Here is a 15,313-nt window from a genome sequence, read left to right as displayed (position 1 = left end):
ACCTCGGTCAGTGGGTGAGGATACCCATTATCTATCCCGGACAGGGGGTAGTTCACGGAGCTGCATATTCCCCGGGACAGAGGGGGACCGCTAACGCTCCTGGAGCCGGTCACCCCCAAGCTCCCGGGTCTCAGTACCCAGCGCTTCCTGCTCCACCCGCTCCGGCACCCATTGCCTTGTTGGCTCCAGGACCGGGCAACCCATATCCGCCCGGCCTTGCTCCGCCACCCGTTGACGGACACGTAGCCACCATTTCCGGAGGACCGCACCTTGCCGGAAGCACCCGCAACTCCTAGAAGAGGTACTTGAGGGAGTTAGAACACGCCGAGGAGATGTGCGCCTTGGTTCAATCACCTGCTCAACGTCCCCGAATGATGGATCTTCCCATCACCTTCATGGAGGATGATGCTCGACATGTGCACTTCCCCCACAACGATCCCCTCGTGGTGGAAGCCCAGATTGCCAATAAGAAGGTCTCACGGATCTTGGTCGATAACGGAAGCTCCGTAAACATCCTCTTCAAAGCGGCCTTCCACGCGATCGGATTGACCGAGACAGACCTGGCCCCATGCCCCATCCAGCTTCAAGGGTTCAATGGGGACGCACTCATGCCATTAGGCAAAATTCAACTTCCAGTCACCCACAGAGGAGAAAGCGACGCTTGTGCCTTCAAGCATAGCACATTCGTGGTGGTCGACTGCCCCACGGCGTATAATGCCATCTTAGGCCGACCGGTCCTAATCGATTGTGGGGCCATAACCTCGATACGCCACTTATGTTTGAAGTTTCCATGCAACGATGGGCGTAATGGCACCCTCCGAGGAGACCAAAGAAGTGCACGGAGCTGTTATAACGTCTCCGTCCGATCCGTCTACATGGTCCAAGAGACGTTTGCTGCCATTCCTTTGGCGGAAGAATTACCAGAAACTGGGGGTGCTCAGGAGGCATACTTTGACGAACTCGACCCAAGAGTGGGAATCGAGAAAGCAATAGAGCCAATGGAGGAAGTCGAAGAAGTGATCCTCAACCCGGGAGAACCCACCAAAGTCATTCAGGTGGGGAAAAACCTGCCGTCGGCCATTCGAGATAAGATCGTGGCCACTGTGAAGGATAATCAGGATATCCTGGCATGGTGTCACGCTGATATGACGGGGATTAATCCCAATGTTGCGTGCCACGCACTCAACATAGACCCATCTGCAACTCCAATTCGCCAAAAGAGGAGGCCGTTGGACCCAGTGAGAGCCGAAGCCGTCAAAGCTGAAGTGGACAAATTGATGTCCATAGGCTTTCTCCAGGAGTCGCACTATCCCGTGTGGTTGGCCAACCCAGTTCTGGTCCCAAAACCCGATGGGTCATGGAGAATGTGCATTGACTTCACGGACCTAAACAAGGCTTGCCCGAAAGATTGTTTCCCTCTTCCGCGAATCGATCAGATGGTAAACGCTACTTCTGGGTACGAACTCTTATCCTTCATGGATGCGTACTCCGGATACAACCAGATCAAGATGCATGTCGCGGACCAGGAACACACCAGCTTCCTCACGGACAAGGGTGTCTACTGTTACGTGGTCATGCCTTTCGGTTTGAAGAATGCTGGGGCGACGTACCAGCATCTAGTAAACAGAATGTTCAAGGACCAACTGGGGTGGAACATGGAGGTGTACGTGGACGACATGTTGGTAAAGTCCAAGACCTCCGGGGACCATAGTGACGACCTTGAGGAAGCTTTCGCCGTGATCCGAAAGTACGGGATGAAACTAAATCCAAAGAAATGTACTTTCGGGGTCTTGTCTGGAAAGTTCCTCGGTTTCATTGTCAGCTCCCGCGGAGTGGAAGCCAACCCTGAGAAAATAAAGGCGTTCATAAATATGCCTTCCCCCCGGAAACATAAGGATGTCCAGAGCGTTACCGGAAGGATAGCTGCTCTCAGCCGCTTCGTATCCAAGGCCACTGACAAGTGTATCCCCTTCTTCAATGTGTTGCGAGGAAACAAGAAGTTCGAGTGGAGCCCCGAATGCGAAGCAGCCTTCCAACACCTCAAAGAAAATTTAACCCGAGCTCCCATTCTGTCCAAACCTGTCGAAGGAGAGGCGTTGTTTTTATACTTAGCTGTGACTGAGCACGCAGTGAGTGCCGCTCTCGTCCGGGAAGATGGCCGTATCCAGCTCCCTGTGTATTACGTAAGCAAGAGGTTATTGGACGCCGAGTCCAGATATTCAATGATCGAGAAACTCTCCCTCTGCTTGCTAATTGCTTCACGGAAGCTGAGGCCATATTTCTAGGCGCACACCATCAAAGTACTCACCAACCACCCTCTCCGACAAGTCCTGCAGAAGCCCGAGTCTTCTGGCAGATTGCTTAAGTGGGCCATGGAACTGAGCCAGTTCGACGTCCACTACCAACCACGTGTTTCCATAAAAGGTCAAGCTCTCGCGGACTTTATTGTGGAATGCTCGGGAATGAATGACCTCCCGGAAGATCCTGTCCCAGAACTTCCCACCTGGAAGGTCTATGTAGACGGAGCCATAAATGAAAAAGGAGCTGGGGCGGGGGTCATCCTAATATCTCCCCAAGGGCATCAGCTCCAGAGTGCCATCCGTTTCGCGTTCCCAGCATCCAACAACGAGGCAGAACACGAAGCCATGTTAGCTGGGTTACGACTGGCCAGAGAAGTCGGAGCCCAAAAAATCGAAGTGTACAGCGACTCCCTACTTGTGGTAAACCAAATATCCGGGGAATACCAGACGAAAGGCGAAAGGATGGCTGCCTACGTGTCTCTCTCCCGCGACCTACTGTAGCATTTCACAGGCTACCAAATCCGCCAGGTCCCCCGGGACCAGAACTCACTCGCGGACACGCTGGCCAAGCTTGCAACGGACCCGGAGATTGAACAGTATGGATTAGTCCCCATCGGGCACTTAGAAGCCCCCAGTACTGAGACACGAAGGATAAACGCCATCATCGACCATTCCCACTCCTGGATAGGACCCATCCTCAGATTTCTCACCACCGGAGAGCTCCCCACTGATAAAGCTGACGCAAGGAAGCTCCAATATCAAGCTCCCCAATACGTGGTTATGGATGGAAAGCTTTACCGCAGGGGGTTGTCCATACCCTTCCTTAGGTGTGTTGCCGGAACCGAAGTCAGCACCATCATCCATGAGATTCACGGAGGCTTCTGTGGCAATCATACCTCCGGGCTGAGCCTCTCCAAAAAGATCCTTCGACAAGGATACTTCTGGCCCACCATGAAGAAAGATTGTGTGGATTATGTCAGGAAATGTGTGCAGTGCCAGAGGTACGCCAAGGTTCCGCGAGCGCCGCCTACAGAAATTACCCTAATGACCAGCCCCTGGCCGTTCGCCGTTTGGGGCATTGACCTATTAGGTTCCCTCCCAACTGGAAAGGGTGGAGTGAAGTACGCCATAGTCGCGGTAGACTACTTCACCAAATGGGCTGAAGCTGAACCTATGAACACGGTCACATCTAAAAAAGCACTGGACTTTGTCATCAGGAATATAGTGTGTCGTTTTGGGCTTCCACAAAAAATTGTGTCCGACAACGGAAAGCAATTTGACAGTGAACACTTCACGAACTTCTGTGCTTCACATGGAATTATCAAAAGCTTTTCCGCAGTCGCCAGACCCCAGGCTAATGGGCAAGTGGAAGCTGTAAACAAAATATTAAAGACCACGTTGAAGAAAAAACTCCAAGCCTGCAAGGCTCACTGGCCGGAAGAACTTCCGCGAGTACTTTGGGCCTATCGCACAACAGAGAGAACTTCGACGGGGCACACGCCTTATTCCATGACCTTCGGTTGCGAGGCCGTCATCCCAGTAGAAACTATGATCCCCTCTCACAGGCAAGATACCTACGATCCTACCCGGAACCATGCCCTTCTCCAGGAGTCCTTGGACATGATCGAAGAGCTCCGGGAGCAGTCGCAGGTCCAACTAAAAATGTACCAAGGCAAGATAGCCCGACACTTTAACACGAGAGTCCAAAGTCGTACATTCGAAGTTGGGGATCTTGTCCTACGGAGAGTATTTCCTGCTACGCAGGATCCGGGAGTAGGAGTCCTCGGACCCAACTGGGAAGGCCCCTACGAAGTCCAAGAAAAAGTGGGCCATGGGACGTATCACTTAAAGAGACTCGACGGATCTAAAGTCCCGCGCGCCTGGAACGCGGAGCACCTCCGCCGTTACTACCAGTAGGCCCCGGACCATCCAGTCGGAAGTCCTTGGTGAAATTAGCAAAAGTGAAAAATGTGGAAATAATCCTCCCTGTTGTAAAACTCACGTCTAGCAGGCTAATTTAATGAAACACGGAGAGATTCACTCCGCTTTTACTGCACTTTTTATCCCTGTGTTCAAAGCTGCGTTTTAACAAGTGACCGCGCGGTCCGGAGACGTCCGGACCCCACGCTCACTTGGGGGGTATACATGGCTAAGGCATAGCCATACGCCCCTTGAACAAAACGTACACAGAACACCACTTATGTGCTAGCATTGTGTTTGAAATTTTTAAATTGTTTGAAATGTTTAAATTGTTAAGCTTAGGTTTATTTGTTGCCATGAACATGCTTGCATTACGTGTCATATGTGCATTATGTGCTTATGTGAAAATTGCCATGGAAATGCCTGCCATTATGTATCATGAAAATTATCTCCTGTGTAGCCCAGCGATGGATGGGACTGGGGGTTGAGGCACGTTCATAGAGCTACGCCAAAACACCCCCAACTCCCTGACAAGTTCTTTGTAGAATTCTCCGCGATCGCTGTAGAGCTTTGCTTCGCAAGCTCCAGCTCCGGGTCTCGGAAGGCGAAAGATGGCAAGATCCGCGAGCGGTGTAGAGCTTTGCTTCGCAAGCTCCAGCTCCGGGTCCCGCAAGGTGAAAGATGGCAAGATCCGCGAGAGCTGTAGAGCTTTGCTTCGCAAGCTCCAGCTCCGGGTCCCGCAAGGCGAAAGATGGAAACACCCGTGATCGCTGTAAAGCTCTGCTTCGCAAGCTCCAGCTCCGGGTCCCGCAAGGCGAAAGATGGCAAGATCCGCGACCGTTGTAAGCCTTGCTTCGCAGGCTCCAACTCCGGATCTCACAAAATAATGAATGGCGAGCTCCTTGGCCATTGCAAGTTTCAGCTCCAGAAGCAGACATGGTCGATCCCCCACTCACAGCCGGCCTTGCTTCGCAAAGCCCCTGCTCCGGGATCACACCTGGTGGGCGTGGCGATTTCCCCGACAGCAATGAGCCTTGCCTCGCAGGGCTCCATGCCAGGTCCCTGAAGTCAGCCACCATGAGGTTCGCAACAACAGTTAGTTTTGCTTCACAAAGATCTAACCTTAAGTCTAGCGACGCTCACCAAAAGAACTCCCGTTCCAAACCATGGAACGGCTCACCTTAGCAATCCCAGCGAACAGTATAACTACAAGTCCCGGGATTGGCTATTTTCCTCAGGAAAGCTAAAATACGGTGAAAGGAGCCTGGCCGTTGGAACCAGGAAACCTTCGTAACCTAGAAACTACGTGGGAAAAGACATCATCCGTTAAAGCTTCAAGTGGGAAGTGCATAGGTTTTGGCCGTTGGAACCAAAACCTCATACGCCCCTACAACAGTTTCTACTGTATAAATGTCTACCCTAAGCGCAAAGATAAATAAAGAACTCGGCAGAAAAGAAAGGAGAATGCTATGATTATGGCAAATATGTCCGCAATGAAAAACTCAAAATGAAAAATAATTAAAGATAAAACCCCTTCAAGCATTGGGGGTAACTACAGCTTCCACGACCGCAGCTTCGGGGGCATCGGTTTCAACTGAGGCTGGCGGAGTCGGCTCATTGGAAGGCGGAACTTTGTCATGAGAAGGTTCAGAGGTCCCCGCCTCTCCGGGATCTCCCACCTCAGGAGCTCCAGCACGTTCGTCAATGTTGTAAGTTTGGACGTACGCCTCTGGGCCTTGATCCCACACGAGTAGCTTCTCCCTCATGGCTTCGGCATCATCTCCCAGATAGCCTAATACCTCCGGGTTCACTTTCCAGAGTTGATGCATGAGGACCACATGCGATATATTAATCGTCCTGTTCAGTATCACCTCAGCATCCTCCTTCTCCTTCAAGCGCTCCGCCTCGGAGGTTGCCAGCTGTGCCTCCGCGACAGTTAGTTGAGCCCTCAATTTTTCCATTTCGGCCTTGGAGGCATCACGCTCCCCCTTAAGAGAATCAATCTCCTTGCGCTGCTCCCTATTTTGGCTCAGCACGGATTGCTTCTCGGTCACATGCCCCCTGGCAGTGAATTGTAAGGCCCCGATCTCTTTATCCTTCTCGGCGAGCCCCAACTGCAGCATAGACACGAGATCCCTGCTCCTCTTATGGAGTTGCTCCTCCTCGTGCAGCTTACTCTGAAGAGTGGAATATTCCTCTTGCTGCTTAAGGAGGAGATCATTTTTTGATTGCAAGCGAGCTTCCAGGGTATCCTTCTCCACCTTAGCTTGGGACAGCTCTTCCCGGAGCTTGGAGTTTTTGGCCTTCATCCCATCCGACCGCTGTCTAAACTCATTCTCTGCCTTGGCCCGGTACTCTTGATATTTGGCAAGATATTTCTTGTCCGCCTCTTCCTCAGCCGTGTGCCGGGCCTGATCAATCTTCTCCGAAGCCTCCAAGGCCTGTTGGGTCAGTTTCTGCTTCTCCGCCTCCAAGGCCTGGCGAGCCAGCTGGCTCTCCTCCAGTTGAACCAGAACTGCACCAACCTCCCGGAACGAGCGTTCCACGATCATAGAGGCCTGCAAGGAAAGACAACAGAATGAGCTAAAGCCGGACAAAAAGACAGATGATCCCAAAAAATAACAACTGACGGCTTACCCCGGACAGTTGCTGCTTCACAGCGTGTGTCAGCAACAGCGGATCCTTACTGCTACTGATGGCCCATTTCTCAGAATTGAGCTCGCATAAGCTCAGGGCCATGTCCTCCATCATCTCAGCTCCGAACGGCGCCAATGCACGTCCGAGCCTAGGCACCAGCCTCTTCTCCAAGGCTGGACCATCCAAAACCGCTTCGGCCGGGTGAAGGGATCTCACCCCCTCGGCCAGCTCAGCTCTCTTCACGGCAGACAAGTTATTTGCCCTTCCCTGAGTAACAGCCTTCTCCGCCTCTAACCGCCTCTTCAAAAAACTATCGGCCCGTCTTACACCCTCCAGGAGAGCAGCGGGGAAACTGGTTGGCTTCCGCGGAAAGTGGAACTTCAGGCCAGGCAGAGGAAGGTTGGTTGTCTGAGAAGAAGGAGACCCCGGAAGGGTGGACCCCCTTTGGGCTGGAGGAGGAGGCAGACGGGGTATTAAGGCCCCGGTCTGTTGCTTTTGCTGCTGCGGCAGCAGAAGTAATTGCCCTTGTTGCTGCTGCTGGTTTGGATGTTGTTGTTGCTGCTGCTGTGACGTTGGTGATTGTCTCTGTTGTTCTTGTTGCTGCTGTTGTTGTAGTTGTGGTTGCTGTCGTTGCTGTTGTTGTTGCCTTCGACCGGGAGAAGAGTGTCTAAGGCGTTTGTTCTTAGCGCCCTCAGCATCTTCTCCGGGACGCTTGCTCACCCCAGTTGTCCTCACGGGGAACACAAGCCCTTCCCCGTCGCTGCTGCTACTCGAGACCATCATGGTCTCGGAAGGCCCGTCAGCAGGAGACTTCTCTACCCTCGGAGACACTTGCGCCTCGCCACTCGTCTTCTTGGGGGAGGCAGTTTTACCTCCCCTACCAGCCTTGGTCTTCCGTCCTTTCCCCGTGGACGGGTCTTGGCTAGTGGCAGCCTTCTTAATGAGCAAAGTAACCCTCCCTAACATCTTGGCTTCTGGATACTCTACAAGAAACGTACAAAGCAAGGTTAACGAACCAACAAGCAATGAGAAAGAAAATAAGTAAGAAGCGGCAATCAACAAAAAAGCACAAGCAAGCCCGCCAGCAGGGAACAAGAAACAAGAAAAAGAAAAGTTTGAAAGGGACGACCATGCACGAGAAACGTGGATGGCCTTCCCCGAGCAAAACAAAACATCGCTTCCTGCTCCAGGAAGCTCCCGTACTCCTTGAAGTCCGAGAATGACATGCTGAGGGAAGAAGGGTCAACCATGATGACACCTTCTGGCAGACTACCGTCACTCAGACACCCGAGGAGCTCATCTACCCTATCGCAATATCTGTCGAAGGGTATCCTACGCGGATCTAGCCTAAGGAAACGGGGATCAAACCCCATCTGAGTAGTCCGGGAAACCTCAGACAGGCTGGGGGTGTGGATCAATTGAAAACTAGTCTTACCTCTCCCGGAGGTACTAGCCCCCGGAGCCCCTTCGTTAGGGTAAGCCGCGGCGTGGCGAGCCTCGATCTCCTCTTCCTCCGGCTGGGGGTCGGGGAACCTCTCCGCCCAACTACGAGATAAAGTATTTTCGTCCCGGGCTGCTTGGGTGATCACCTTGGACAGCTCCAGGGCAATCTGCTCCCGGATGTCAGCTGACACCTGACTTTGCCCCCTGCCACTCACTGGCTCGATGTTTTGGAAAGAGGCGAGTAGCCCATACTCCCTCAACGATTCGGAGGTCACAAGTCCCTCCACTTTTAACTCTTCCTCAGAAAGCCCTTCGTAGAACTTGGACCTCCTTATCATCTCCGCGCAGCGAGGTGTCCGCGGAACGACTTCTGCAAAAATCAAATACAAGCGTTAGAGATCCTCCCAAAAGGCAAATCAAACGCAAAGAAACAAAGTTGAAAAGGAGAGGAAGGAGCACTTACCAGGGATTTTGAAGTCCAAAGATAGGGCTGGCACCCTCTTCAGCGGGAAGCCAGTCGTCAGGAACCAGTATTCCCGGAGGTCTGGAACCCTCGCGGTATGACAAGTGGGGCACATCACGTCCGGGTGCCTTTCCAGCCTGTAAAACCCCACCTTGTCTGAATGACCCCTCATAGGCTGAGACTTCAACCCGTAAAAGTACAGCACCTCCTCCGGGGTAGGAGCTTCCAGTCTCCGGGACTTGCAAAAGATGAACCACCCCGCTAGGAGCTTGTAGCTGGGAGGAATCAACTGGAAGGGGGCAATCCCCGCCTTCACACAGAAATTGGCGAAGTAACTCCTTAGGGGCAAGTGCGCCCCACACACTATGTGTGCCCAGCTCCAGGCACCAAAGCCCTCGTGACTCTGGCTGGCTGACTCGCCCAGCACCGACAGACGGTGCCACATCAGACCTGGGATGTTCTTCAGGCCTGCCTCAGAGGAATACAGCTCCAGCATGCCATAATTCCTGAAAAGGTTCGGCTTTTGGTCCATCTCCCAAATGGAACTATTGGAGGTCGGTGGGCTAGCCGCGACCACTTTCGCCTTTACTTTCCCCTTTGCACCAGCGACAGGAGAGCCCTTCTCTTGGGCAGAATCAGCCTCCCCCACAGCAAGGAGTTGTTCCTTTGAGATGTTTGTCACTGGACAAAAGAAAGAAAGAAGAAAACAATCTAAGCTGTCAGCACCCTTGTCATACCCTAGTGGTATCAAAGGCGTCGGGGAGACCCTCCCCGAAAACTGCTTGGAGAGGCTCCCACCGAGCTTACCGAGGGATTGGCACCATGCCACCCGAAGGGCAGCAAGGAACCAGACTCAGACTCCGAGCCTAAGCCCATCAAAATAAGTGTTTTTCCAGAGAAAGACACCCTAAAGGCGTTCATGCTTATGCCCTAAAACAGCAAAACAAGGGACGACTTTCCAAACGCAAATCGCCAAAGCATGCAGAAAAGGCTACTTATCGACTCACATCAATCACATGCCTACCAAAGCCCTATTCACGCATGCACATAAGCGATAATGGCAGAAACCTCTACTCTAACAACTACCAACAACCTAAGGTTTGGGAGGAAAGAGCAAAGTAGAAATACTTACTGATATTCGGGTAGTTGGAGGTTGAAGGAGTAACTGGATCACTGCACAGCACGATCGCGAGAAGTAAAAGCTGCAAAGACGAACGGCGATTCAAACCAGGAACTTCGGCGAATAAACCCACTACCAAATCAAAAGAAAAAGTTTCCAGTTCCTTACCAAAAGAAGTGGAAAGTTCGGAGGAACGGAAGCTGGGAAGCCTGAGAGTTCGAAGGTTTGGAAATCTGAAAATCCGAAAGATAGAGAATTTGAAAGCGTAAAGAGGAAGAAAGGTCCTTTCCCTCGTTTTTATAGCAGGGAAGAAGTCGTTTCGAATTCCTTAAATGGACGGTCCCGATCTTCCCATTCCGTGTGCATCAGATCCAACGGCTGGAGATGAAGCGACGATCCTATTTATGACTCCTCGGATGGGAATAAAGTATTTATTTCCCATCATTACACCACCTCGGGCCCGGAGTACCATTAAAAACCGTCAAATCATTACTCAGATGACTGACGCACGCATACTCAACCAGTCGCCTCACGCACACGTCTTGGTCGCAGAACCATTCCCAGAATGACACGTGGTCCTTGCCGCACTTGAGTACTTGAGTTCAAACAGAAGAAATTCCCTTTCTTTTTCATACTAACACTCAGGCAGGAAAAGGAACTCTTCCGGGAACACAGAAGGTGGCCCCTCGCCTAATCTAAGAGACCGAAATACCCGGAGGACTGTACAAGCTCCCGGATCTCTCAAAGCTCCGTGACCTTGGGGGGTAAATGTTATCCAGATTTTCGGATAGCGTTTAGATTGATGTCCTCGGGGAAGCAGAATTATCGATGTCTTTCACGGTAGGTGACCAGAGCTCGCGGATGGACAGAAAGGCTTCGCCTCTCCTGTTTGTGTCCGGATTACTCTTCCAAGCAAGCACAACACGGAAACTCGTCGACTCTCCCGGACTCCCGAAGGATACCCCTCGGTGAAGCCCCTTCCAGGAGAGGCTCTTCGAGTGGTCTCCGCGAAAACAGTTCTGTGCCTCGCACAGAACAAAACCGAACGGTCAAGTCCGGGAGAAGGCATATTTGGAATGATATCCGTCTGACACAGGATCCCGCCTGACACGCCCGTCAGGTCAAAGCCGCACACATCCCAGCACGCCTAAGGGTACCTTTTCGCCTACTGTTCCGCTGACAACTTGGAAAAGACGGCTGACTTTGTGTGTTCCCCATACTTTCACGTAAATATACCCACATAGAGTCTTGTAGCCATGCTACTACAGTAATTGTATCCCTTATTTATGGCTGGTGTAATTAAGACTCATGTACGTAGAGAAAAACCCTAATCCGAAACCCTAGCTATAAAGACCCCTTCATTTTACAAGAAGAGGGACGACCAACAATTCACATAGCAAAAACTCTACTAAAATCTCTCTAGCTTCATCTTCTTCAAGAGAACCCTAGAGAAACACTGTGAGTGTGTGAAGTTCTTGTGCACCAGCCATCTTACTGTAACCTTTTCCAAGTATAATAACATCGACTCGTGGACTAGGGCTTGTTAACGCCTGAACCACGTAAAAACACTGTTTGTTTAGTTACATTTCAGCATTTCTACAGTTCTTATCTTTTTATTATTCTGTTTGTATTCGTTTCCGAAAAACTCGGTAAACAGAGACAATAATTAGGCTTTAGGATCAAGATCTAATTTACTTTAGGGAGAATTGAGAATGTTTGGGAAGAGCTATGTATACACTTTAAGGGTAAGCACTTGATTTTTGGTTTGATAGCATCTTAATACTTGAGGAACTTGGCTTGCATATACACTTGAGTCATCTTTTTAATCACTGATTTGAGAGTTCTATTCCCACTTGATATGACCATGTCCAAATTGATTCCTAGTTTTGTTTTATTTTGAGTCTTTGTGTTGTGGGTTGTGTCTGTTATAGTTGTGTGGTGTGTTATGTCGTCTTAAGTTGTTATTTTGCGTGTGTGTCTTGTGTTAAGTTAGATTTCTTTGTTTCTTTTCTTGTCTTCTATTTTTAAAGTCATCACTCGGGGCGAGGAATGGATTAAGTTTGGGGGTGTGATAACTCTATATTTTAGAGTTATTAATTGAGCTTTTGGACTTAAAAAGTTAGGTGAAATAGAGTGTTTGTGCTGTTATTGTGTGGTTTTAGTCACTTTGTCTCTTAACTTTGTTTGTGTAATTTGTTTTAATTAATGATAACTCTTGTGGAAAATAATGGAATTATGTTCTAAAAATGTGGTATCTATTTTGAAGGCATAGCAAGAGGGTGCTTGGAAAGCTTAGTGAAGCATGTGTAAGGAAATCATATTAGAGCTGAAATTCTTGCAATTGTTGCAACATCAGTCAACTTTGCTGCAGCAAAGTGTGGGCAGTCAGCAACATAAAGTCTGCACACTTGGCATGTACTTAGATGAGGTGGAAAGGAGCTGCAAAATTCTGAAAAGGAACAGAATGTTGTCCCCCACGTGTAGAGAGAGAAGGAGAGGGTTTATACCCTTTGTGAGCCCAAAAAAAGACATTATCTTCTTCAACCAAGAAAATAGAGAAAAAGGAAGAGAACCAGCCGCCCAAGCTCCATTGAAGGGGTCTTCTCTGAATTTCTTTGAGCTGAATCATCAAGAAGAGAAGAGGAAGGAGAAGAAAGCTAGAAGAAGAAGAGGATTAAGAGTTAGAAGACAAGAAGAGAATATCTCTATCAATTTGGCTTGTTTTTCTAAACTCAACTTTCATATAATTTTATTTTCTTTTTCTTTCTTCCTTGAACTCTTGAGATAATGCTGAATATTTATTGTGGTGACTTGGGTATTTTTACTATGACTTAAATTATTTGTGTTAGGGATATTGATGAACCCTAATTTGCAATTGCCCCCAAATTGTTGATTGTTTTATGAAAATTTTCTCTTGTTCAATTGAGCTATTTTTATTGTGCAAATCTCTCGCTTGAGAATCAACTTATGTGAGAGACAAGCCAGTTTTAATTCCAGAAGGGTAAAAATTAGTGGAAATGCTTGATTGATGCATGTTGATACTTTTGTATTGATTAGTGAATAACTTAGGAATATTTTATTCACCTTGCAAACTTGAAGGATTGATGTTGAGAATTATGTTCTTGAAATTAAATTTAGCATAGGAATATGTGAATCTAATTGATGGAATTTTAACATGAGCATTTGGAAAAATGGCATGTGCATTAAAATTGAAATCCTAGTTACAAGAGAACTTTGCTATGAACTTTGTTGCAACATCAGGGGCAAAACTACAAATTAGGGGGATTTGATATGCCTAACTTTTATCATCATAGTAATCACAAATTGTCATTTTCCAGCTTTATTGTTGAACGCCTAAATTAATTATCTTGTTTAGTTCTTTTTGTTCTTTAGTGTAATTGATTAAGTCATAAAAAAAAAGGATAGTGAATTGTACCCCAAATTGTTTGATGATGATTTTTACAATATTTGTTTGGCAATCCTTGTGGAGACGATAAAAATTACTTTCATTATATTACTTGTTCAACGATTGTGTACACTTGCACACACTTAGGAAAATCCGCAACAGTCTTGCCTAGGGTTTTGAAGCTTCATCAAAGTTGAAGAACAACATTGTTCTACTTGGGTTTGCATGTTCTTTCTCAATCAATTTAATTCTCTATCTATCCAAATTTTGTGTAGATTCTATTTCTTGAGGTGATGTTATCTCACTCTCCCCCAACAAATAATACCTAATTTTTGTCTTCTATTTTACAATATTTAAACTCCACAAGATTGGCTACTATTTCCAACAGACACAAGAACATAGATAATGTAGTACATATGGTGTACCCAAATGCTTTCCAAGGAGCTTGCATGTTTCACTTGCTCAATAATTTGAAAAGCAAGTATGGAAGACATGGAGAAGAGCTACAAATGAATTTCATTGCAGCAGCAAAAGCATACACAAAAACAGAATGTGAACACTACATGAGAGGCCTTGATAGACTTGACAGACGCATTAGACACTATTTAGAGAAAGCCAAGTATGAAACCTTGGCAAGATCATACTCGCCAACAAAAAGATACACCATGATGATATCCAACATCGCAGCATCAATCAACGCTGCACTAAAAGCTGCAAGAAATCTCCCCATTGATATCTTGGTTGAATACCTTGGAAGTTTGGTTCAAAAGTGGGTTTGGAACAACTCAAATAATGCAAACGAATCATTCACAAAAGTCTCTATAGCAACAGAAAATGAGTTGACACATGACATTGTTTCAAAAATAAAGTATGAGGTATGCAAGTAAACTTATTTTTACCATTCTTTATTCTGTCAGTAGATGTTAACCAGTTACCTTCCATAACAACAAAATACATTAAGTTACACAGAAGGATAACTAGTTACTTTGAATGTTAATTCTAGTTAAAATGTTTATTATTTGTTCTATTTCATGACAAAACTATTTTCAGGTCTTCCCTTTCAACACAATAGAATACCAAGTTTGTGATGAAAAGGGGATGAATTTCATAGTAAATATACATAATAGAATATGTACTTGCAATAGGTTTCAAGAAGATGAAATGCCTTGTGGGCATGCAGTAGCTGTCATTGCAAAGAGAAACTTGGAAGTGTATGATTATTGTGCAAAGTTCTACAAAACAGAAACATTGAAAGAATTATATCTAGAAAATGTTCATCCTTTACCCCATAAAGATGAATGGAATCTCCCACAACACTTGGACATAGTGGTGCTGCCTCCAACGGCAACAATCCCTACAGGAAGACCAAGAAAGAAAAGAATAAGAGCAAGAGGGGAACCAAAAGTAATAATCACCTGTGGGAAATGTGGGCAATCAGGACATAACATGAAGACTTGCAAGAATCCTCCATTTGAGAAGCATAACAAACAGAAAAACAAAAAGACATAGCTTCATATTTTACAGCAAAATAAACCTATAATAGATTTATTCATTAAAATAGTGACTTTCATATTCATCAAGTATTATTCAATATTTTAATAAGTTTGTTTCAAATTTATACACATTGATTGAGTATACAAACTTATAAATTCCTTTCAAACTAATTTATTGACTTTGTTTACTTCTTATTTATCAATGCCACCATCAGCATAAATATACCAGCAAATAAAGTAAATGGTTACCGAAAAAATGAAAAGTAATCAAATATGAAGGTAACCAGTTACCCAAAAATACCAGCAAAACAATGATATAGGTAACTGGTTATCCTGATATAACAATACAAGACAAATTACCCACTATAACAATCTAAAAGCCAAAAAAAATTAAAACATTTATTTTCTTCTATCACAAACTCCCTATATATAATATCAAAGTTACTTTAATATCAACTTCATAAATTGGTTACCTTACTTTAATAATACAAAGTTAGGGGGAAAATTTAAAAAAGACTTAAGAAACCAGTT

General features: G+C 47.0%; 1 protein-coding gene across 1 annotated transcript; it reads left to right on the top strand.

Annotated features, from left to right (window-relative positions):
* The first annotated feature begins 13,705 nt into the window (after window positions 1-13,705).
* Window positions 13,706-14,798, top strand: LOC133779381 (uncharacterized). Its single transcript, XM_062219352.1, has 2 exons — window positions 13,706-14,164; window positions 14,340-14,798. The coding sequence occupies exons 1-2, from the start codon at window positions 13,706-13,708 to the stop codon at window positions 14,796-14,798; spliced, it is 918 nt and encodes a 305-aa protein (XP_062075336.1).
* Window positions 14,799-15,313: the final 515 nt, after the last annotated feature.

Source organism: Humulus lupulus, chromosome 5, assembly GCF_963169125.1.
Source record: "Humulus lupulus chromosome 5, drHumLupu1.1, whole genome shotgun sequence".
NCBI classification, from domain to species: domain Eukaryota; kingdom Viridiplantae; phylum Streptophyta; class Magnoliopsida; order Rosales; family Cannabaceae; genus Humulus; species Humulus lupulus.
The sequence above is the reverse complement of the archived record's forward strand: the minus strand, read 5'-3'. Positions and strand labels throughout refer to the sequence as shown.